General features: G+C 38.1%; 1 protein-coding gene across 1 annotated transcript in view; it reads left to right on the top strand.

The window, feature by feature from the left end:
* LOC113225648 (synaptotagmin-5-like) overlaps nucleotides 1–26280 on the top strand; it is a 78449-nt gene extending 52169 nt beyond the window's left edge. The window contains exons 3-8 of the mRNA XM_026458016.1: nucleotides 5822–6054; nucleotides 12488–12720; nucleotides 22899–23106; nucleotides 23665–23891; nucleotides 24093–24238; nucleotides 26134–26280. Coding sequence (XP_026313801.1) covers nucleotides 5822–6054; nucleotides 12488–12720; nucleotides 22899–23106; nucleotides 23665–23891; nucleotides 24093–24238; nucleotides 26134–26280 — 1194 coding nt within the window. The remainder of the gene's footprint in view (nucleotides 1–5821; nucleotides 6055–12487; nucleotides 12721–22898; nucleotides 23107–23664; nucleotides 23892–24092; nucleotides 24239–26133) is intronic.
* Nucleotides 26281–26497: the final 217 nt, after the last annotated feature.

Below are 26497 nucleotides of genomic sequence, written 5' to 3'. Positions count from 1 at the left end.
TTTTCAGTACAAATCGGCAATTTCATACTTTAACCCCTATTATTTAAGGTGAGTCACCAGAGGCGAAACGGAGAAAAATGTTTGGTTAGATCATATATGTTTTAGGTATTTACTATTAAATAACGATCTTACAAAAAGGATATGTTGTTTAAATGATGTGCTAATTTGTCATAGTATAGAGTCTACTTTACTCGATTTTTTTAAGAATGCATTTTTATCCCAAAATTTGCAAATTGCCCAGCGGTTTAGGAGAGACTTAGCTTATTCACTAGGGCACTCGCGTATAGCGTCACATATGGTGGTCACGGACGCCGAGGATTGTTCAGTTGCGCGGAGAGCTCATTAGCGCGGGTCAAGGTGTGCGAAGAACGCAGGAGCGCGTTGCGCCGAAGTGGTACATCTGCCTAGGTGCAGTGGTTACCTATCAGTATCCCGAAATTACATTTTCCAGAAATAGCGTTTACTCGCGTTTTTCTTTTAGACCTAGCTTAACCTAACCTAACCGAACCTAATCGTGTCTTTGCGATAAACATCCAACATATCCTGAAAGAACAACGGTTTCGTTACGATAGGTTACCCTGCAGAGTAGGTAGGGCGCGGAGCAGGTAGCCCGGCGATATGACCCCAAGTCTGAGCTACGTATGAAAGCACTTAAACTTACTAGGTATCTCTTATTAGTTTGTGCTTACTAGAAGGAAGTAGCTGAAAAAACCTTTTTGAACCGGGAGGCGTTTTTATAGGCAGACCCCACTCAGTTCATCGCATTTTCTTTTGGAACATTACCTTATCTGGCAATGGTATAATGCCGGAAGCGAAAATTCTCACTATTTATTGGTCATTACCATATAAGGCAATGTATGAGATAAACTATAGATTAGAGACTTTATCCATAGATAAAATCCATGGATAAGTAAAACCGGTAATAAAAATCCGATTACTGTATCAAATGGTAGGTTACCAAAATTTAGTACAACCACACAGGAAAATATCAGGAATTTTCGCGTGTAGTTTTCTATGAATAGCCATAAGAATTACATAAATTACGATAAATTACTTCTTAATTACTTACATACACAAAAGACTGGCGAGCACAAAGCCGAAAAGAAACTACCCACACTAAAATTATAAAAAAATGTTAAGTCACATGAAGGTATTTCTTTGTTATGAACCTGTCAAACCCCACAATACCTAATTACTTACGGAAACGAATTTTAGTTTGAAGTGTTTTAATTGCGCAATTTTAGTGAAACCGTTACAACCATTAACAAGGTTCAAATTATAGTGAAACAAAAACTTTATTCTATAAGTTATTAATGTTATTATACAGGTTCTGCGTACTGTGTACTGTGGCAAGTTCGAAATATTGTACATATATTGTTTTCATAAGCTAATAAAATTATGTAATTATTATCTATCAATTACACATGTGTAAATTACTTATAACAGCTAGACACATAAAAAAAAATTTAAATAGAAAATTTCGTTCGAAGGCCGTAACCTGGGGCATCGTGCGCTTTGAATTGCTATCTTGCTGCATACTTGGAATAACTATTTATTTACAAAGAACAACCCCTTTCTCTTCTTTTCAGGGGAATCTGCCTTTTTTACGATACCAAGTGTCGGAACAAACAAGTCGTGCGATGGTGGTAAGAGGCACGCCTGTGTATAACGGTGGCAGTGCCAGTCAGATCTTTACTCAAAGATTTGAGGGGCACTTTCACTGCATCCGTCACCCTCCCATGCCTGTAATTTCACCAGCACCCTTTAAAATCGGAACACAATGATGGTCAATGGTGGCAGAAATAAGTAAGGTAGACAGTATCTGTCTGTCTGTCCTATGAAACAAATATTATTTGAATAGATTATTAATAAAGACCTTGACGTAGCCGGTGGATTATTAGAAATCTAATTTTCATGCATAATATTAAAATTACGCAAATGGATTAACCTTGTTTCGTATTTAAATCCCCTTTTCGTTTGAATCCTATCCACTCTATTGCTATTAGAAGAATTATAATATTCCATTATTACGATCGTATCTGTAGAAAGAAAATATTACGTTATATAAGCGTAATATCAAGCGGTTAGAGTGAAATGAGTCTGGGCGGGCCACGAGAGAAGAGCTAGGCGCGCACTTAAAACATTGTTCCTTAGTGGCGTAGAACGGGGAGAAGTGGAGAGAGAGGATGGAGACCTTTTCCCAGCAATGGGACAGCATAGACTTTTAACAAAAAAAGCGTAGTATGTCACGTTGCTCCACCATCCCTCGAAGCGTTAGGGTTGTCACCAGAGATGGGCAGTGGGTTAAAACCCAAGTCTAGATCTGAAAGCAATAAACCTTTGTAATAATATTATTCAATTTGAACAAAACTCAATGTACAACACATATTTAATTGTAAATAGTTTTAGCCCTTTTTGGGCGTTAATGGGTCTTAATCCAATTAAAACACAGGAATTAACAAAGCGCCGGGTCAAAACCCAGCCGCTTTCCCATCTTATCATATTATTTTTTTGGTTGTACGTATTGGTTGTTAAACATAATTTGAAAAAAAAAAGTTTTCATCACATTATTTTGTTATATTGAAATAACCTTTATTAAATGTTAATGTCCATTGGAAACCAGCTTCACAACCTATTCTTGGCTGTGGCTTTAGCTGAATGAGATCCTTTTGCATACCCCACAATCGAACACACGACAGTACAGTGTTAAGTAGTATAGTAAAGACTGATGTTTAAAATGTTTGCCACGCTGTTTTTTATTACTTTTTGCGTGTTTTTAATGCACTTAATGTTTCTCTTTCACAATGCGGTACTTACTTGCATATTGATAGTTTTACACCTGCATCGCTGGTTAGTATCTATATATAATATAGTAGTGTAGCTCCTTGGCAAAGAGTTCGTCCAGCGAAGTATTGCCATCTCACCGATGTCTGCCGCCAAGTAGTAATACTGTCGGTTTGGAAGGGTCATTTTATGTATCAGGGTATCGGGCGCCGAGGCTGTGTCACTCAAATCTTTGTGATTTAAATCTCTGAGTGGCACTGCAAACTGTTATGGACAGGCGTGTCGCTTACCACCAGGTGCACGATTTGTTCGTCCCGTTACTTAGTATTAAAAAAAACTTGTCCAAAAAAGAAGCGACCATATTGTGGCGGTAAATGATTTACTTTTGTTTCTTGTAATAAAAATATTATTACGATAAACAGAAAATTATTAAAATTAAATAAAATAAGACAAGGATTATATGAAACACCATTTTGTGTACAAAGAGAAAATAGGACTAAGCTTAAATATGTGGAACTTTGTGTACTGTTGACACGCGTACCACACAAACTAGGTACTTCTGCTTTATTTATTAATCTGTGGACGCGTGCGACCCGCACTGTTCAACTAGAATGCACACGTACAATGCGCACTGCTACGTTTGTATGGAGTTACACTACTCATCTTATTATACTATGTTATAAGCTGTGAGATTGTCACGCAACGTACAACACTTTCAAGCGTTCGTGTCAGTAGCTTTATGCACGCATATTCAAATTTTATGGCCTACATGAAAATATAATAATTAATTGATTTCACTAGCTTTCTCACGAAACATTACAGCCATGACTTGCTTTTATTTGTAGATTTTTATACAAAATACCAGCAGTCACCTACAGGATGAGCTTTTCAGTGAAGGACATTTGCAAAGCGATTTAATGATGTGTGTGATGTTCCCAATCCGCAATATACAGCGAGGTATACAGCCCAAACTCTCCCATCGTGAGAGGAGGCCGGTACCCAACAGTGTAGCTATATAAAGGCTAGCTATTAATAGAAGTGCGCCGTGCACAACAGTGATACCTACCTGTTGAGACAGTAAGACAGACCATACGTGTTGAGACAGTTTAACAGAAAAGTGTTTTGTATTTCTGAGCACTCGAGTCGATCGTGGAGCGCACGCACGAAAGGGCAATACTGCCATCCGTGTCATAACTAACGCATCTGCGTTTTGGGTGTTTTATTTAGTTTTTTTTTCAATATCAATAAAGCTGATTTAGCGTATGGCGAGTTATTTAACACGACCCTAGTTTTTAGGATGTATAGGGCCGCCGGGCCTCAGTTCCCGCAATCTACGCGCTTAAAATGAATATGAATAAAATAAGAACAGGTGGAGAAAATTTAACACAGATCCGACGTTGACAAGTGCCGGCGACTGACGGGGCAGCAGACGGCGCGGCGTGTCTTTAAACCGCTTGGCAATTTAAAGTTTTAGGATGAATGTGCATTTAATAGCTATAGAGTTTCATATCCAGTTCTTAGGTTTTCACGATTGTTACACATAGGAGATGAAACTATTTTTCGGATATAAATATTTGTTTGTTCAAAAAACTAATGTTTTGGCTCTTTACAGTAATATGAAATGTTTCTTTGGAAAATTGAAAAATAAAGTATTTAATTAATAACTTTTGTAATAATAGTGAAAAATAGGGTCATTCACATTAATATAAGTATTAGACTTGACTGGTTGATGGCTCTACCATCTCAGTCAACCGTGACCATGGTACCTGTAAAGGGCCCAAAACGTTCGTTTGTTCGAAAAAACAAATATAGTCACACGATTTGGTACCGAAAAAATAGTTTCATTTCCTATAGGTTCCCTATAGTATTTAAAGATAAATATCTTCATATAAAAATTATGTGAAAAACCAAAACACAAATCGACTGTGAACTGGCAACCGGTACTATCTCAGTTTTCTAAAGATTTCACTTTTTAATACCATTTTGTACTATTTCATACTCCGCAGCGTTGCAAGAAATTGCATCTCAGATACATTTAATTTTGGCACCAGAATCTACTTCATTCAACTTGTACAGTCAAGAGCACATCAAGCTTGACTTTGTACTTTTGACCGTTCTTATCGTAAGCGGCATAGAGTTGGATTTAAGTCTTAAGTATAAAGCTTGACGTGCTCTTGACCCTGTACTAACTTCTAACCAGATGCTATATAAATAACAAAAACAATTGTTTTCTTCAGCCTGTAAAATTATCAAAACTGCCAGTATCTAAAGATACCGGTTGCCAATTCACAGTCGAAATGCGTTAGAGTTATGACACGGATGGCAATAACTCTGGCACATGCGCACCACGATCGTCTTAAGTGCTCGGAAATTCAAACCGATTTTCTTTTTAACTGCCTCAACACGGACATATGTAGGCTTAATTCGTTTAAGATGTTATTTTAGCTTGTTTTCAGGATTTGATAATGACCAAGTATATCCTATCATGTTAATTAACACATTGTCTAGTCTATATCATTAGGTGTATAGATATTTTTTATAAGACTATTATTTATCTATATTTAACAAAACAGTTTATCGCGTTTCTCCGCCTTAACAATAAAACTGACACTAAATAAGACATATCATATAAATCGCTTATAACGGTTGTAGAGTTAAAAATTAAGATTGCGTTAGTTTTGATAAGGGAGACAGAACAGGTCAAAAAATAATAAAAATATTTGCTACCCCTGGGCATTCGAATCGTAGAAGGCAAAGTAAACGCATTGCAATGAGTGGTATAGAGTACGGGGCGCGCCGATGACACGAATACTAACCTTACGACATTACGAACATTTTATCACAAGCATCACTGCGTGGTGTAGAAAATTTATCGCTTTGTGTATCGTCGTATAACATCTTAAGATATTTTAGTAGCAGTAGAGCATCGGACTCGTAACATAAATATATACCATAATATATTCACATTTACACAATTTTCTTGCTTAGTTCTAAAATATATGTTTTGAATTTAGAGTTTTTTCGCTTTCCATTTTAGAGTCACCGAGGATCGTCCCCAGCAATACGTACATTTGCTCCCGACGGCCGAACCCTCGAAGCTGGTGGTACAGGTGTGCCTCGATCTCCTTCACCCCTCCGAGCGGCTTCCCTGGACGTCCGAGCGGCTCCCCTGGCGCATGGGTCCCTGGCTTCCCTGGCCGACTCGCCGGCCTCTCCAAATCCAAGACATTTACCCCCACGATGCCTGTCTCCTCTACTCATGCCGCCAAGGTAAGAATTTCTCATATCTTTATAACTTATGATAGTTCTTGAAGGACACAGGTAAAAAACTAAATTAGTACCTACATATTTAAACAGTTGAACACGAGTTTAATACAACGGATAATGAAATAACTTCAAGACATCAAGTACAAGTAAATTTACTTATATCACTGCGTTTAAACTACACGATTTTTATTTCTGGGTTATCATTATCATTTTTACCCATTGAGTTTATATTTTTACCTCACTAGCTATCAAAAGGCTTTCTTTCTCGATTAGAAATCGGCGCGCAAAAGCGTTTTTTGTACGCGCTAATTTTGAAATGAATTTTTTTGAAATTCAAAAATGACGATGGACTGTGGTGCACCTAACTTTTTTTTTCGATGAAAAAAAACATAATCGTCACGTTCAACTACGCGATTTGTCGTATGTTATTTATGTAATAAAAATCCGTTGGCTTGGAATAATAACGCATAGAAACCTAGTCCGCACACGCTAAGTAAGTGAAATTGAAACGCTCCCAATGGGCCTACACGAGCGGGCGAGCCGTCAGTGCTCAAGGTCAGCTTGCACCGCGAACAGCTCCAGAATTTTAGCTAAAAATGACGAAATGTGCGGTAAATGAGTGTAAAAATGCGTCAGACAAACATAAACTAGATACTAACATCACATTCCACAAGGGAGTAACGCGTTTCAACTTGTATTTTTATATAAATATTCACTAAAACCGAAAATTAACGTACTACTAAAACTAGCCTACATGAATTTGATTTTTGCCTCACTTGTGACAGTTCGTTTGATATGAAACTATCATTCTATGCGTTATTATTCTAAGTCCGTTGGTATGTTTTATTCTTATTAATTATTATTGTTGACTTTAAATTGACAACGATTCTCTGACGATCTGATTTGTTATACTTCTATTGTTTTTCTTTCATCTACCATTTTTCTCGCTATAGTGAGGTGAAAAGTTGTGCGTTTCACTCGGCAGCTAAGTTGTTTTGCGTCTCGTGGCTTGTGACCTTCAGGAGTCTATTTTTGGACCACGAGGGAAGCGAGTCTTTTGCTTGCTCTGGTTTTAATACAAGCACTTGCGTTAAACAACAACTTTGCAGCCTTGCATAAGAAATAGCCATTTCTAATTGGTTCTCACATAAAAACATGAAAAAACTTTCTTAAAACAAAAAAACTTTGATTTTGTGGTCAGGACAATGAAAAATTGAAATTTGCGTATCATTAAGGAGACGTATAAATATTCAAATTCCTCTTTATTTAAAGACAATAATATAATATAATAATCTCAGTACAGAGTACTAAAAAACCGACCTCACAAGTCATTCATCCCCTAGTTTGTCACTCTTAGAGGTGCAATATTTTCTTCACATTTGAATGGGACTACTAGCGAGATACCCTCTTTCCAACAAAAAAAGAATCATCAAAATGGGTTGAGTTATCGCGTAACATTCACAAAAAAATATACTGTCGAATTGAGAACCTCCTTCTTTTTTGAAGTTGGTTAAATAAAGGAAGATTATATTTCCAATCAATGGTATATTTCAACCAAAATTAGAAATGTATAGATTTTCGAGAGTATGTAAATACGACCCTGTAGCTATATACATAAGCAGCTATGGATATACCATTGTGATTGTGACAATCACTGTAATAGGAAAGTTTCGTATACGCTTTTCTACATACTATCAAACCAGAAACAAAAAAAGTTCAATATTTGGCCGCCATTGAAAAATATTATAAAACTAAATTTAAAATTAACGTAACGAACTAGTATGATACTAGGCGAGCTTGTGGAAATGAGTATGTAAGTATGATGTGTATGACCAAAAGTAAACAACTAATGGTAAAGGAAAAAATAGACATTTCTTGCCAATTATACTTAATAATTTAGATTGTTTGAGAGGCAGAGAATTGTTACGGAATTCGTTTTGAAGACAAAATTAAAATTTATACTTCTTGAAAGCATGTAAATTTAGTTAAAGTCTACACTGGTTTTGTCAAAGGTTTTCGTAGTGAGGAATACGCAAATTAATAAAAGAACGTTTTGTGATTTTGAGTATAACCTCGCCAACTAACTACTTTCGCAGTTTGGTGAGAAATTGTATTATGTTTTCTTGTATGAAATAAATAAATAGAACCTTATTGAACATTTGCTTTGAGTTTCTCTGAAGGATAAGATCCGAAATGAGGTTATCCGACAGAGAACCACGATCCTCGACATAGCTGGTAGGATAAGCAAGCTGAAGTGGCTTATGGCAGTGGGCTGGTCATATCTGTCGAAGTATCGATAACCTATTCTTAAGTGGAGTCCACGGATTGTAGGACGCCCTCTGCCAGGTGGAGTGACGATTTGCCAAAGGCTGCTAGCAGCAGATGGATGAGACAAGCTGAGGGCCGGACGTAATGGCGCACTTGGGAGAGGCGAATATTGATGATGTTACATAGTGAAAGAATCAGTAAATAATTATATACTTATTTCATACTATGACATCTCTCGCCAGGACTGGTAGCTGTAAAGGTACTAACTGGGTGATCAATTTTTCATAGATTTCTCATAGATTTCTCATAAATACAAAGACACGACGCAAGCACGTAGAAAAATTCGTGAGGTCCGTTGGTTCGTTCCGTGGCTTAGTTGGTATAGCGTCTAACACGGTATGCAAGAGGACCTCGGTTCGAATCCGACCGGATCGAAGGAATTTTTTCTGAGTGTTCGATCTTTGTATTAACAATTATAACAAACTAGTGGAGTAATTTCACAAAAAATAATTGAATATCAATTCAATAAAAATTTAATTAATATATACTTATTTATTAGATCCATATATGCACGCCCTTGTGATTTTTAATCGGACGTTGTACGTTTTGTTTTCACTCGGACCGCTGACACGAAAACGTTTCAAATTATTGAAAAATAAATGAAGTACAATAAACGAACCTATCACACAAAACATCACACCCTGCCATCACATGCATTGATATGATTACACGCAAATTGAGAGCAGAACGTGTCTGTTTGGAGTGAGGATGGCGCAAATTGAGTTTGCCCCAATTTACCGCCCCTGCTGTCCGCCTCGCTCAGATTCACTCCATATCAGTAACAATCTGTCGTCAATTTATTATTTACTATATCGAACAAGTCTAGTTATCTCTATATTGAGCTTTGAAATCTTCCAGAAAGATCTTTTCAAAACACAATTGGAATCAATATTCTTCAAATTGAACAGTAATTACACTATAGTTCCCTAGTTCCCTAGTGTGGTAGCCACCAGTACCTAATCAATGCATTCTGAACAAAACTGTTTTTAGCTTAAGTGGGGATATTGACCTTCATTGTAATCACCTAAACTAACTAAAGATATTTGTATTTGAATAATAATAATAATATAATAATAACGCACATACTCAACATAGCTCCGCACTAGGAAAACCCTGTGTCACTGGTGCCATGGACACACACATAGAAAACCATAAATTACACCCAAACTCACGAGAGAAATAAATGTAGGCTACACAAATATTTCTCCCGGCCCGCGAATCAAACCCGGGGATCTCTGCGTGTCAGTCCGATATGGTAACCGTTCGGCCACGGAGGCAGTTAAATGTATACAATCTGTCCGGAGGTGAAGTAAAAACATTTTATGGGACTTCAGGCTGCCTTTCCACAAGAGATGTGCGACGTAGCGAAGCAGTGTGCGAGGAAAAAATCCACCAATAGGATTACTTCGTTTTCCTAGCCTCGCTTAGCGCATATCCGGTAGGAAAGGGTTAGGTGGAGCTAAGTATTTGTACATCACACCGCCTCAGTGAGGTAACAGCCCTGGTTTACATCCAGACGGATCAAAGGAATATTTCTTTGTATTGGAGCTATGACTAACCATGGCAGGTAGTCGTTTAAATTTGACACTTAAGGCTGTCTCCGATTGGTGCGATGCTAATCTTGTCAAATTTAATGCTACCAAAACGCAGCCTTTCACCTGACTCCGACTTAACGTGATGTATCCTTACCGATAGCCGACCGTCTCCAGCCACTTAGAATGAACCTTTCGTCCAACCTGAACTTCGGCAGATACATTGAATCCGTGTCTAAAAATGCAGCCAGGAAGCTTGGCATCCTTTCCAAGGTTAGGCGTTACTTCACACCGAGACAGTTGCTTCAGCTGTACCAAGCACAAGTCCGGTCATGTACGGAGTACTGCTGCCACTTATGGGATGGCTCTGCTAAATACATTTTGGCCACCTTGGATTTAATAGACAAGCGTGTCAGGCGAAGCTGAAGAACCTTGAATACCGCCGTAAAGTTGCCTGCTTATCGGTATTCTACAGGATATATCACGGAGAGTGTGCGATGGAATTGCAAAATTTGATTCCGTCTTCCCTTTTACATCATCGGGGGACTAGACGTGCGCTGGGATTCCACCTCTATGTTGTGGATATTCCAAGGATTCACACGAAGCGTTTCGCTTCCACATTTATGTGGCGAGCGGTTAGAGAGAGGAATTCCCTGCCTACGGACTTGTTCCCCGAACGCTATAACTTGGACCTTTTCAAGGTGAGAGTGAATAGGCATTATTTAGGTGTGCATCAGGTGAGATGGAGGTCAAATGCGGACTTATTTTTTTATTAAAAAAAAGCTTTGTATAATTATAACAAACTAGTATAGTAATATCACAAAAAATAATTGCATATCAAGGTCGTAAAATATTCAATAAAAACAAATGTTGCAATTTGGACAATTTGCGACTAAAACACGCCATATGAGGATTGGTTCCATCACATGGAAACATCCCTTACGTATTTATACACCCACTAACTAAGTTCTCATATTCAGACACAGGCTGGCTAAATTTTAGTGTCATTTTACTAGCAGTAGAACTCCTTGTGAAAGGGCTCGTCCGGGTAAAATGCCGCCTTAATTATTTCTGCCGCCAAGCAATAGTATTACGTTTCGGTTTTGAAGGGTAAAGACTCTGGTGAAATTACAGGCACAACGGACTTGTCAAAAATTTCTCAAGGTGACAGGCGCAGTGGCAGTGTCTCTCAGATCTTTGTGATTTAAGGCTCAGGCGTGTCGCTTAACACCAGGCGCAGGACTTGTTCGTCCTGTCACGTGTTATCATAAAAAAAACGCTAAGAAAGTAAATAAACGAAAACAGCAACAATATAAGAAAATATGAATAAAAAAGAAAAGTACTTCATTTCGCAATTTTACAGGTTTTTGAAAACCGCATGCGTTTTTTACCCCCGACTCAAAAAGAGGATAGTTATAAGTTTAAAGCCTGTGTATATGTATTAGTGATTATATTATATATCCATACAATTTTACTCAGCTTTCAAAAGTGAACATAATCGTCTTACTTTTTAATCGATTTAAAAAAGGAGGAGGTTCTCAATTAGATTGTATTTTTTGTACGCGATTACTAGTTTGTGAACCGATTTTCATAATTCTTTTTCTGGAGGAAAGAGGGTACCTCAGTACTGGTCCCATTTAAATTTGAAGAAAATATTCCACAAATAGTGGATGAATCCGGTTACCGGAAAGTGCTCACTTTCCGTTAACTAATCTCAATAAAACTTGGCAAATGTAACTAGATGCTATTACACGAACTTTTTAGATTCGTTTTTTTTTAATAAAAAACTTCTAATTGTTAACATCCGACTCAAAGAGACAGGTTGTTAAAATTTGAAGCCTTTATCTGTGTATTTGTGTGTCTGTGCGTTCCATCGCAGCTCCCAAACGAATAGACTAAACGCCAATCGAGTTTTTTTTTATAATGAAGGCTAATTTAATGATTCTTTGGTTCTTTGGTAAACATAGCTGTTTGAAAGTTACCCAGCTCTTTTCACAGTCAGTGAGATCTCAGTAACGATCTCTATGTACTAGCGTATACTAGATGCGGCGTTCCATACGCACACCGTTTCACTGATGTGCGGTTCCGGCACAACACTTCATTTAGTTGGTTGTCAAACATTCAATATGGCGGACGCAGATGCGGACCTCTTTGAAAATTATCTACGTGTATTTTACATCTACATTATTTAATTTTATTGTCAATAAAATTAATCATAGTTACGCCTTTAAATTGTTATTAGGGTGCGTACAGATCTGGCGAACGCGCTGCATGTGCGCTGCGCGCATGTTGCATGCGTGCATGCTGCATGCGTGCAGTTAAATACATATTACGCGAGACGCGAACAGATAGCACTACATAATGCACGTGTGCAACTCGCAAGCCTTTCGTAAACAGGCGAATTCGCCAGATCTGTACGCACCCTTACTATACATGCGGACAGAGTGCATATTTCCTACGTAGATAGATATGTTTCCTATGCAATTTAAATTTTAGTTTAAAAACATGCCCAACACATAACATTGTATTGTCGACCAATTTAGCTGCTCTAATGCCTCTAAATACACTATTTCCAGACGGATAGACCGGAGCAATTCTCTTGTAGAGAGTAGCAGTGGTTTAGGTCCCCTCAGCCCTGGTGCTGGGACCGCAATTAGCGCTCTGGGGGCCCTGCAACCAGACCTGTACACGAAGCGTGAGGCCCCATTGGTCATCGAGCTGGAGGGCGCTGGGCCATCGCTCGGAAGAATCCACCTTCGCTTGAAATACGACTTCGACAGATCTGACTTGGAAGTGCATCTTATTGAAGGTACGTGTTTCTTTGTGTCACTATTACTTATGGCAAATCAAAGGGTTACCTCGGCATGTACTACGATACCGCGTATTAGATTTTCGCGATTGTTACACATAGGAAATGAAACTATTTTTCCGGATTTAAATCGCGTATATTTGTTTTTTTTAAACAAACCGACGTTTGTTTGAAAAAACAAATATACGCGGTTTAAATCCGGAAAAATAGTTTCATTTCCTATGTAAGATAAGATAAGATAAAATAAATTTATTTCAATATATGACTTAATCTAATACAATTATAATGAAAACAATGTAATTGAAGATAAAATATTAAAATAAACAGTAATAAACAAAACAAAAAAAAATCTAAATTATATAAAATAATCATGGTAAAATTAAACATTTTAATCTTAGTGCCTAATAGTGCAATTGCGATGCCTAAACTAAGTACATGTGTACCTGTATTTTAGGCATAATAGTGCATTTTTCATAACAAAGCTTAAAAAAAAATAAAGATTTTATAAATTTAACAAATAAAAGATAAGTAGTTATAATAGTTACAATTTATAAAAGTTAAGTAGTTAAACATTACTTATTATATAAATATAAATTATGAAATAACTTCCAACAAGTCCTCGGTATCATTGTAGGTTTTACTCTTAAGCCAAAGTTTGACGGTCTTTTTACATTCAGTTTTATTCATATGAAAATAATGCAAAGTACAATTTATTTTAAAATAAAGGAATGTGCCAAGGAAGCAGAAGAATCTATGTGAGTGTGCTGTGCGGAGTTGTGTACGAGATGAAAAGGGATCGTGTCGTCTTTGCTTAGTTACAGTCATGTAATCATATGGAGTAATTGAGTGCTTTTTCAAAATTATTTGCAGGATAAACAGTTGCCGAACAGATAGAACATCGCACTCGTTTAGTAATTTGTGGGTTGGGTAATCGAAAGGACGAAAGTTGATCACTTTAAGAACAGCTCTCTGCGCTCTTTCCAGGTGTATCAGAGTGGTCTTATGTGCACCGCCCCAGGATGTAACGCAGTAAAGCAACAGTGATTGACAAAGGGCTAAATAAACTGATTTGAGAAGGGCGCTGCTAGCCGAGTATCTTAAATTTTTAAAAACATAAATCAATTTTCGAACTCTAGAAGTTAGCGCCACTATATGCTGTTTGAAATTTAGATGCTGGTCAATTATGACACCTAAATATTTAATATTGCTTGTGCTGTCCAGTTTTGAGCAAGTACAGAGGCATCCAAGAGATCGAGGGCCAACACAATTGTGAACTACTATTGAGTAAGCATTCTCAACAGGTTGTGAGGAAATATTGTAGGAGAAAGTGATGTATTTAGTTTTGGTAGTATTAAGTGTCAGGGCATTTGCTCTAAGCCAGTCGGTTACCGAGTTAAAACCAAATTGAGCTTGTGTAAAGATTTCATTCCAACTTGGGGCACTGAATAATAGGACTGTGTCATCAGCATGAGATATGATCTTGCCACCAGAGAGGGGGAGAGCGCATAGTTGATTAATATAGACAAGGAATAAGATAGTCCCTTCATGCTTCCTTGGGGAACACCATATTCAACCGGTAATTCAGCACTCGTTATTTTGTCAATAGTCACGCGCTGTTTTCTGTCAGAAAGATAGTCCTGTCAAAGTTTGAGCTGTATTCCTCTAATTCCAAGTGCTTCTAACTTGTTTAAAAGTATTGGTATATTTACAGTGTCAAAAGCTTTTGCGAGGTCAAGGAATATAGCCAAACATTTATTCCTCAAGTCCAAATTTCTTACGATGTATTCCGTCAGCTCATCGACTGCGTCGTTTGTCGATAGTCCTTGTCTGAACCCAAATTGGGACGTCGAGAGAAGTTTCTTCGTTTCTAAATAGTTAACAAGCCTTTTGTAAATTATTTTTTCTAGTATTTTAGAGAGAGATGGTAATATGGCAATTGGTCGGTAATTGTTAATATTGCTCTTATCACCGCTTTTGTAAATAGGTTTTACAAGGGCTGTTTTTAGTACTTTGGGAAACGTTCCTGTGGATAGACAGAGATTAAATATGTAAGTCAGGGGTGAAATTAAATGTAATCTATTTTGTTTAATGAAAGAACAAGGTATTTTGTCAATTCCTGTCGCACAGTCATTTCTTAAAGTCATAATAATATTTTCAATTTCGAGTTCGTCAGTGTTGTTTAAGACAAACGAGTGCAGTTGTGAGGCGCGTGACGAGGTCATGGTTGTAGTTGAAAGCGGAAGGTTTATTTCCGCTTTTTCAGCTAAAAGTTTTCCTACACTAGTAAAGAATTCATTTGCTGCGTTAACAGTTTGCACTGGATTGTCTGCATTTACAATTAATTGTTGAGCGGACAATTTCGAGTTAGTCATGTTCGTGATATTTTTGATGACTTTCCATAATCTTTTATATTCTTTTATATTTAATCGTTTGTGCTGTGGTAGAGAAGGAAGGCGGCGCTCTAGGCGCCCTCATAATCAGTATTACTTACGTGTCTCGCTATTGCGCTCTTCCTAGCAGGACATTGTTCATCTCCTGTTTTATGATTACCTGGTTTGTTAAAGCGTACACAGGTGGCGCACTTCGCGGGTTCCGCGTGCTTATTACACTCCTTGATGGAGTGGCCTGCGCCGCCGCAGTGGCCGCACGTGGGCTCTGTATCCCGGCAGAACTTTGCTGAGTGTCCATACTGTTGGCATTTGTAACATCTAGTTACGCGTGTGTAATCTCGAACCGCACATGAAGACCAGTTAATGTAGACACGTTGCTGTTCTATGAGTGTCCTTCGAATGGGAGCACACACTTCTAGCACATAGTTACAGGTAGCCTCGTCCTTTTTGCCTGACTTATGACTAAATTTAATTGCGCTCTCTATGTTGCTTTTATTTAAGCTAGGATGTTTCTCCGACAAATTTTGATCATACAAGCAGTCAAATAATTCCTTATTTGACATGCCAGAGGGAACACCCAATAATATTATCTTTGGCCGTTTTTTGTTCGCATCTTCTAATTTCAGGCCTGATTTTTTCAGTTGTTCAGACTGTTTGAGCTTTAGTATGTCTTCCTTACTCTCCGTGCTTATAATAACTCCTCCACATTTTGTTTTACGCATACCGCTGATATGAAGTTTCAATTCTTCAGGCTTAATTAGATTCTGAACAATTTTTCTAGTGTCATCGCTCGACGCATCTTTATTGGGTGGGTAAATAGCAATACTGTTCGATGGACATACTGAGGGCAAACCACTCTTCCTAACTATATCCGCAAAAGACTGGGTTGATGCTCTGGGGCCTGACTGTACACAAGATTTTAAGTCTTTTAATTGGGCACCAACATTGACTTGTTCTTTTAATGTGCTGATCAAAGAATTGGCTGAAATATATTTTTGTTTTAGGGACTGATATTGCACCGCCAATTGAGAGACACCTCCAAGTACTGACCTGCTAATGTTGCTAATTTTTAGCTTCTGCTCCGTATTCAGTTTCCCATCTCCAGAAATAGTGCAGATGTCATTCAGGCATTGTTCTATTTGACTCATCCATCTCTGAATTTCATGAGTCGAGACCGCGTCTATAGTCAGTGCAGGCGTAGAAGGGGTGAGGGCTGAAGCTTGAGCTGGGGATGGTTCCAATTCCACGTGCCGTCTAACGGGAGGTGGGCTACGACTCGTCATCGTACTTCTGTTAAACGGGCTACTCATTCTTCATAATTTGAAAGAAGCACAAGGTCACACGTAGCATCACAAAACACAAAGTCCGAAAAGCGCTGATACAGCGGCGACACAGTTACAGTTTTATTATTTATTAAATTTAAATTTTATAATGCTAGCAGACACGTCCGTCTCTGCAGCGTGCCAATATATATTGTGAATGTACTATGATATTTCGGAGAAGAAATGGTGTAAATGGCCATTTTGATCGACAATTAGGTACTTATTGATGTAGTTGGGTAAAAAAAGCCGCAGTTGTTTCCCCTACCGCCTCTTATGCGCGGGCCACATCGCGAATGAAGCTAAGCTACCTAGAGGGAGCAGAGGAAAAATTCCTAATCTTCGATTTAATTTTAGAGGGGTATATCCACGATAAAGTTAAAAATAAAATATTGTATGAGTAACTACACGATATATTCAAGCATAGACACTAATCAGAAACATAAAACAATAAAGTTTCCTCGATAGATAAAAATCACGAAATGGCCTCTAATTTTCACATTTTTTCGATTTATCCTCGAAATGCTACAGGTTATTAGGACATAAGTTAGATAATTAATTATATTTATGCATGATCGACAACTGTCACTACGGATTTTTTTTTTAATCCCTTTAGTTTTAGAGTTATTCCGCTAAAACGAATTTGGTACTTTTAATGCGCAAAATTCAACATCTCCTGTCGCATGTCACGCGAACTTCAGGCATATATTTGTTTCACAAATTAGGGCGGAGCCAACGTCAAAACTTTTTTGGCATGCACCCTCTTAACTCACGGAGCCCGGGGCATCTTTTCATACTTCGGTTCACGCCGCGAACTAAGCTAACCGAGCTAACTAAACTAACCCAATGATCCCGCTAGATATGTAAAATATGTCGCCCTTCTACCGACATTCACCCCCGCTCGTATCCATATCCATCCATCACTACTTACTACGTATATTTTAGCTTAGTTTTGCATGTAACTACGCGAGTTAAGCTAGCTAGATTAGCTTAGCTGGCATAGTTATAATAATAATAATATCAATAATAATAATAATAACAAGCTCGCTCTCAAGTACGGACTAGTGCAACAGAGGTTGCCATATTACAAGTATTCACCGGAGCCAATACTCGAAGATGACCGCACCAAAATCTATTGGCATCGATCTATTATCACGACCAGGACTATTCTTGCGAATAAGCCTGATATTGTGATATTGGATCGATCGCAGTCGAGGGTATTTCTTGTGGACGTCACCATCCCGCATGACGAGGGTCTCGTGAAAGCTGAAACCGAGAAACGCCGGAAGTATCTCGACCTGGCGCACGAGATCACCGACATGTGGGATATGGCCTCCACTGAAATAATCCCAATTGTTTTGTCCGCAAATGGGTTAAGTCCAGTCAGCCTTTCTAACAGCTTGAGGCGGTTGGATTTCTGTGGCGTGTCGCTTCCAGCACAAATGCAGAAGGCGGTCCTGCTCGATACGGCACGTATTGTTTCACCGCCGACTGTGCCATTGCCGGAAAATACCGCCTCTCCCATTTAAAAATTCAAAATTAATCTTTTAGGCCTTGGGAGAGGCGAGAGTTTAAAATAAATACAATAATTATAATAATAAATTAACCTTTTAGGCCTTGGGAAAGGCGAGAGTCTAAAATAATAAAGAAATAATAATAATAAAGAATTTTATTTATCTACAATGAGTACATACAAGTTTATCCTTAAATAACATCGTGTTTGTTAGACAAAAGGTAAGAGTCTCCGCTTAAGCTGTTTTTCAGACCCCACCCTTTTCAAGAAACTCGCTACATTTGAAATAAGAGTTACGTGACGCATCTCAACCAGCGCCACAAAAACGAAACAGCCTACGACTTAACCTATAAACATATTAGTACCTATGTCATTCAATATAATAACATAGCAATTTAGAACAATCCGATTTGAAGTTTCGATCGGTATACAAGTGCATACGATGGATAGATGAAGCTACATCCAATTACTAGCCGAACACTGCCTCGAAAGTAGCCAAAGTTTGCATTTTTTTAATAGTTGGTTGCATTCAACTACGTGAGCTAAGCTAAGTCAGCTAGCTTCGGTCGCGTTGTGGCCTGCACTTTAAGCAGAGGCCGTAGGTTCCAATTCGGGCTCGCATCTCTGAGTTTTTCGGAATTTATGCGCAAAATTTGATTTCAAATTTACCAAAAGCATTTCGGTGGCAGAAAACATCGTGATGAAATTTAGATGTCGAAGAACGTTCACAACCCTCAGAAAACGTGTGAAGATCCCAACCCGCATTCGGCCAGCGTGGCCTGTGCCTTGAACCCTCGCCTGAGAAGAGCTTAAAATAACTATCTTTCCCCATAGAACGTCACATATCATTTGACTTCGAGAGTTATGTATTGCTTACTTAATAATGTAACTTGTGAAAAATTATTCTGGGTGATTAAACATCTTTTATTACTTCCTAACAGTAATAACGTGCCAGACATTTTACCTGTCGTCAAAGTAGGAAATTCCCAGTAGGTACTAAACCCGTGCCCAGCAGTGAGACGTTTAAATGGGTTGATGTTGTTGTTGTATATGAGTTAAAATTTCATGCTTTATCGGTCGACCTACTCAAGTTATTCGATATAACTACGTTCTTCAGCGCAAAGTATCGGTTATAAATAAGCTGTCCACAAACTGTATTCCGAGTTTCGGTGATAAAATTTGCACAGAAATCGTTAATTGGAGATCTGAACTTTAGAAACGGTGTTCTAAAGTTATACTTTCCAAGACGATATCAGTATGCGTGAGTACGTGCATGCAAGGGAACAATGCTTTGAGGATTTGATTCTTGCCTGGCAGGGTCCTATTCGTACCACCCAACCTCCTCCGTCTGCTGAAGACTTCGGGGAGCGACCTCGGCACTCCAAAAATACTTTGAGTAGCACTTAAGCTCCTGTGAAAGACTCGTTCAAGGATCTACTGGCACCTTACCTATCTATTTCTGCCACCAAGCAGTAATGTGAGCAATGACAGACAGATAGATACATTACTCGTTTATTTGCTGAATCACAGTACAGTACAAACAAGCTTATGACATAGGTACAATGGAGTGTTATATTGTATCAGGTGTAGAATTGAGTGTACTGTGTCAGCAAAAAGGGCCTGACTCAGCATTACGCCGCAGTTCAGTTGAACTACGACACTGATGACTCTGCCAGGTCCTAAGGTGAACCGGTATAAAATTACTGCGTATCGGTTTTGAAGGTTAAGTGTGCTGGCGAAATTACAGGCACATGGGACTTGAACTTATCCGCTCACGCGATACATCCAGCCGTAGACGCATACCACACCTAGAGGTGCCGGTGATGATTTTATACCGATTTATCGGATATCGAATTTATAACAGATAAAAGAACTAATATTAATTGCTATTTCGGTAACTACTCTAGCAAACCATAAATTTTTTAATGCCTGGGTCTGTCATTTAAAAAAACTAAACAACTTCAAAAATACGTCACGACAATCGTGTGTATTATTGTTTGGGCTGGTGATTTCGGTGTTTATTTATTGAAAACATACCGTAAGTAGCGTTTTTTAAATTTACCCTGAATATAAATGTTTATAATCTATACTTTAAGGAGTAATTTCATGGTAAACGTTAGAACCACTCAAACGGAATATTATCATATTTATCCAAGTACACCAAAAATTTCATTAGTGCTTTTTAAGTGCAGGATTTGCGGTATATTACTGTATTTTATTTGAGATGTTTTTATTGGTAGTACGGAGGATATTTATTTAGCAATGCAGAATAATAATTTTTATTTATAAAAACTTGTATTTAAACTGAATGCTTTTCTAATTTGCGAAACCAAATAGCCGCCATTTTGCGGTAGGAGGAGCGCATCGCGTGAGCGAATATGTCTCAGTGTGGCAGCGCAGTGGTAGTGCCCCTCAGATCTTTCCAATTTGAAGCTCTAAGTGGCATCACCAGGGGCACGACTTGCTCGTCTCGTCGTTTGATATCATAAAAAAATAAAATCCCTCCCGATGTTGTCGAAGCGCAGCGAGCCCAACCAGCGAAACTTTTTTGTCATTCCCTAAAATTGCAGTTTCTATCATTCCTCAACCGACATGTGTGAAATTTGGACCTAACAAAACACAATTATACTACTGGTCGTGACGACACTCTTGAGATCTGTAACCTGAAGTAATTGAGGATAAAGGTCACCGTGTTAAAACTAAGACAGCTGCTTTTCGCTAGGGAATCTACATTCCGCCTCGTTAGCTGCCTACTGTACTATTTATTAACATAAACAAAATCTTGTGAATGATTATTAAACAAAATAAAATTCGTTTCGATCCGATTGGATACGAGCCATTAAAAACCAAAAAGCAAAGACCTGCTACAAACACATGGAAAAATTCGTGAGCTCCGTTGTTGATTCGTTCCGTGGCGTAAAATAGTTGGCATAGCGTCTGGCACGGTTTGCTGGGAAAAGTTGGTGCGAATCCAACTAGATCGAAGTTAATTTTTTCTAAGTGTTCGATCTTTAACAATTAAAAGAAAGTAGTGGAGTAATTTCACAAAATATAATTGAATATCATCATTCTTCTTCTAGCAATCGCTAGAGGCGCTGCGCTGTATAATTTGCCATACAAAATTTTGAAGTAATTCATTCATTCATTCATTTATTTATTTGCATTTCACATGGATGATAAACTTATACATGTGATACCCTGTAAGGGTGTAACAAAGTTACAATGGAATTTAAATACATTCCAAGCTTGAACGTAGTTAATTAGTTTAGATAATTAATTATATTATAGATTCTATAATTATTAATAAACATAATTATTACATAATATTTTTATCTTAAAATTTCATTTCAATTTCATTTATTGCAATTTAATAAACCCAGACACATACATGTGACACCCCGTTAGGACGCAGCACAATTCAAACCTAAACCCAATGATACAATTATTTTAACATATATTGTAATATATATTATTCGTACATTTATTTTATTATTATAATATATATTATTCGTACACTTATTGCTAATAACAACCTTTACTGATTTGTATTTTCAATTATTACCCAAATTTCATATAGACATGAAATCAACCTCAAATACATTTATCGCCAAAAAATTCAGACATATTATAATAGGTTTTTTTGTTTAGAAATTCCTTTAAACGTTTTTCAAAGACCGTGTCTTTATCCAAATTCTTAATATACGCGGTCGCTTGCGACAACTGTCACAGTAAAGTCATGGTAGAGGCCCTGTACGCTGAACTATAATGATTATATGAGTTTCAAAACAAAGAATGTCGTATTGTTGCTATATCGAGTTCCTAGGTTTTCGCGATTGTTACACATAGGAAATGAAACTACTTTTCCGAATTTAAATCGCGTATATTTGTTTTTTCAAACAAACCGACGTTTCGGGCCCTTTACAGGTCCCATGGTCACGGTTGACTGAGATGGTACAGTCATCAGCCAGTTGTGTCTTAGTAGTTAAATCCGGAAAAATAGTTTCTTTTCCTACGTATTGTTGCTAGTTAAAACATCAAATATGTCGCTATTCAAACGCCCTACTGAGTCCTGATTGGTAAAATTGGCGTAAAGGTCTTGCAACTGGGCCATAACCTTTATTACAAAAATGATTAAATTACCAGCGGTACTTGGCCACTTCTATCTGTTTTGTTTTTTGTTTGGCACCGTTTGCTTGGTTTTCGTTTGAGTTTGTTGTCGTGGATTGTTAACAAAATATACATTAAATATTGGTTGTGTTTCATTATTTTATTTACTCGTAGAAAATGTATTGTATTCAATCATTCCATAATTAGGCGTTAAAATCTCGTAACTATTACTTAGGCCACTCGGCCTAAATACGGTGATCGACTTTAAGAACCCTCATTATGTAATGATTGCATAGAAAACTATTGTTACTAATGTTGGATTGGGTTTTTTTAAACGATTTGTTTTCGCCAAAGTGCATCTGTCAGAAACTTGTAACAAACCCAAATGAAGAAATTCGTAAGACCGACTTACACTATAGCTCAATTGGTTAAGAGCGGTGGCTTCGGCACAGACCGAGTCTAGTCAGATCTATAGAGGATTTTTTATCTCTATGGATGATCTTTGTGGGAATAATAAGCATTACTGCGTTTAGGTTTTGTAGGGTTTGGCTGGTGAAATTACAGAAATTACAAATTACACATGGGACTTGACCCACGGAATGACGGGTGCGGTGGCAGTTCCCCTCAGATCTTTGTAATTTAAAGCTCTGAATGGCACTGGGACTGCTATGGACAGACGTGAGACTTACCACCAGGTGCACTACTTTTTCGCACCGTCACATGATATCACAATAAAAAATAATAAACTAGTGGAGTATTTTCACAAGAAATATGTACATACTTACATTAAAATTATGACATTAAAACATAATATTCAATAAATAAATACAGTTTTACTAAATTTTTCAGCTCACGATCTTGCTGGCTACGAGGCTGGAGGGTTCAACGACCCCTACGTGCGCGTGAGTCTGCTCCCCGAAGTGGATACTCGTGTTCGCCAAACACCAGTCCATAGAAACGAGGCAAACCCTTTCTTCGACCAGCACTTTAAGTTCCCTGTGTCTCATGATGAGCTCGGTGACAAGACTTTGCTGCTGCAGGTGTTTGATTATGACAGGTTGGTTTTTATTTAGTGTTGCAATTGAAAAAAGAAAGAATAAAAATTGGTGCCATTTTCGTATAAGAGATATATGAAGTCAAGAAGAAGGCTTGAAATTAAAAAAACAAATCCAAAATGTCCTCCACTGAGCTTCGTTCTAGTTGTGCGTGCAGAACAACCCTGTAAGTACTGATATTTAGTGGCGAATGACAACAAATTTAAAACCTCAAACACCTAACACAAATCCCAACCTCCTCGGTGTAATAATAATTGAGTTTTATGTGACAACTATTGAGTAGAAAAGCTAATTTAGGCAGGGCTCTTGCAAAAGTAAGTTCGTGCAAGAGCTCAAACAAGTCTTTCATTTACATTACAACCCTTGTACAACCCCCGCGTTCGGTTCCGCACGACGACGTTATTTTCACATATCTGAGCGTGCGTAGGGCCTTTTACCTCGCTGTGAGGTCCTGGTTTCATTAATCAGGTTTAGTAGGCTATTAAAGCGTAGGTAATTCCGATTTTATATGAGAGTGATGTATCTGTTACGTGGTAACTATTAAGTACTCTGTGATTCAGGTTCTCGCGCAACGAGGTTATGGGCTCAGCAAAAGTCCCTCTTTCCCGTGTGGAAGTTGCCGGTGGTGCAGAAGTGTGGGCTGAACTGTCGCGCGAACGACGTCCGCCAGAGGAACTGCAAGAACTATTGCTCTCTTTGTCTTACTTGCCCTCAGCAGAGCGACTGACCGTAGTGGTTTTGAAGGCCAGGAATTTGCTGCCTCCTCAAGAAGGAAAGGATGCTTTAGGTGAGTAAAATGTTTGCATACAATTGTTGTCTCTTTCTTGCGTTAGTCATTGATGGAGATGTTTTATAGGATGCCACCTTTGTCCTTCTTTTCCAGAGGGAAAGACGGTTGAAGGTCATCCTTATGAAAGATCATTAACCTACTACTCACTCTAGAATATATAAACGGCAAAGACCTTATATATAATACGTGTTATTTCAGATGTGTATGTGAAAGTGTACTTGCTGGTGAACGGGAAACGCGTGAAGAAGAAGAAGACCAACAGAAAAGAAATCAACAACCCAGTGTGGAATGAAGCTTTGTCCTTCAGCCTGCCTTCTTCTAACCTGCAGGAGGCTTCCATTGAGGTAAACACAGACTGATAATTATATTTTATTTTTATCTTTTATGTAATACCAAATATCGGGACGGACAAGTCGTGCGCTCGGTGGTAAGCGACACGCCTGTCCATAACAGTTGCATGTTATGGACAGGCGTGTTATGGGCACTTCCATTGCGCCCATCACCCTGAGACATAAGTTGATAAGTCTCATGTGCATAATTATAAAATATAATTTAAGACTAAATTCCTGATTAAACGAGATAAAAAATAAGAGACGCATAATAGTCTCCATAGTAGTTTTAGTGAGGCACCATCGATCGTTAGTGATTGAATGAATGAATGCCATCACTGTCACTCCACTGACACTATTGCGACTCAACTGCCATTGCAATTAGATTTTAGCAGAATAACAAATGTTATCATAATTGCAATATGATCTCAATGGAGTCTCATTGGAATTACTATACCCAGTGGTCTCAAGAAAATTACCAGAAGTAGGCACTGATGCTACAATTAGAGCAGACTACCCATCAGCGTTGCCGTCACGGTAGAGCAGACTACCCAAGTCCTCAACTACCTACAGTACGATAGATCGTGTTTGGGCTCATTAAATTGGTCTTGATGAGATGTTAGCTTACAGATAGTGACTTTTTGGAGTACACTGTTTTATATCGGGTTTTTTTTTAAAGAAGGGTGGCGAAAGCTGACCCAAAATCAACGAAGAGCCGTTCATGAACTTTACGTTTTAGTTTATTATTATGGTTATTAATGTATTTTTTGTATATTTTTAGAAGTCGGGAATAAAGAAATTACGAAACTATGTATTTTAGAATAGATGCAAGAACACAACGCTTATGCATTACATATAAGCATATTGCATGATTGAATATTTACCTACATAAAGTATTGGTTATTTTATAGTACACGCATAAAACATTGAAGCTATAAAATACGTAATGAAATAATCAATTAAAAAATAATGATAAAGTAAAAAATAAAACACAATATGTCAAAAATGTTTAGACAATATTTAAATGAGAGATACGAAAGTTAACAAAGGAACGTTTTGACAACAGGTCTCGTGCCAATGTCATTGTCACTTTGAGATTGAGAACAGTGACCAATTGTGCCATATTTCTGCCATTTGGGCAGATGTAATCTTTATTCATTTTCATTACGACAGAACATGTTAAAGTTGTATTAAATGTGGCAGATTTAGGAATATTCGGCAAGTTGTTTAATATTTTTAGGAACAAACTGAAAACATATTGTTTTCTGCTACTACAAACAAACATCTGAAGCGAAATACAGGACAATGTTATAAACATATCCTATATCAAGTTTGTAACCCCAGCTTCTACAGGCTTGTACTCAATTAGCTTTTTGGATGCTTTGATAATGAATCACAAGTATTGATAGGTCTCTTTAATGCACGCCGTCAAAAACACTGGGTCACAAAATACACGGGATGTCGCCATCCTTCTATAATTTACTATGTTACATATAGTGCTGAGTCACACTCAATGTGTGGAGCGCTTTAGTGTCATACTTACTTATTTTGCAGTCATTTACGACCTCTGTGGTCGAGTGGCTTGCATACCGGTTTTCATGGTGCCGCCATCTCTGACGTCCCGGGTTTGATTCCGGGTCGGATGTGGGTGTTTGTTTTACAAGGATGCAAAAACCTTTTTTACTTTTTTTTTGTTGGCTTCTGTGATACGTTGCCGCGTTACCGTTGTAGATTGGAAGAGAGCGCCCGCTCCGGGCCACCCGTCACACGTTCCATTTATCATGCTACTAGTGCGAAAGGGACCGTATCTGTGTGCGTGCAGGACATAGCGTGTAGAACTTTCGTGAACAGTTACTACTTTGTGATCGGAGTAAAGTATGTGGTGTTGTGTAATATTTATTTATTTACAGGTGTGCGTGGTCACCGGCGGTGGCAGCAATCTGGTGGTAGGGTGGTGCTGCGTGGGCGCGGCCGAGCCGGCCGCCGAGGGGCGCCACTGGGCGCAGATGGCGCACGAAACGCGCAAAGCCGTCGCCATGTGGCACACGCTGAGATAGACTTGTCCTTCCTCCATATACACAAATACATCAAAGGTTGACAAGTTCCGTTTTAATCTGAGTTGATGGCGCTATTATTTACTTTAAAGATCAATATTCCTATTGTCAGAAAGAAAAAATTGTTTGTCAAAATTACTCGACACTTGGACCGACGCGCACAAATGTTTCTGAAGAACGGAACGTATACAATACTTTTATGCAAGTAGAAAGTAATAAC

The sequence above is a fragment of the Hyposmocoma kahamanoa genome, unplaced genomic scaffold (assembly GCF_003589595.1).
Source record: "Hyposmocoma kahamanoa isolate Upper Pololo Valley unplaced genomic scaffold, ASM358959v1 169, whole genome shotgun sequence".
Taxonomy (NCBI): domain Eukaryota; kingdom Metazoa; phylum Arthropoda; class Insecta; order Lepidoptera; family Cosmopterigidae; genus Hyposmocoma; species Hyposmocoma kahamanoa.
This window is presented reverse-complemented; position numbering and strand designations above follow the sequence as displayed.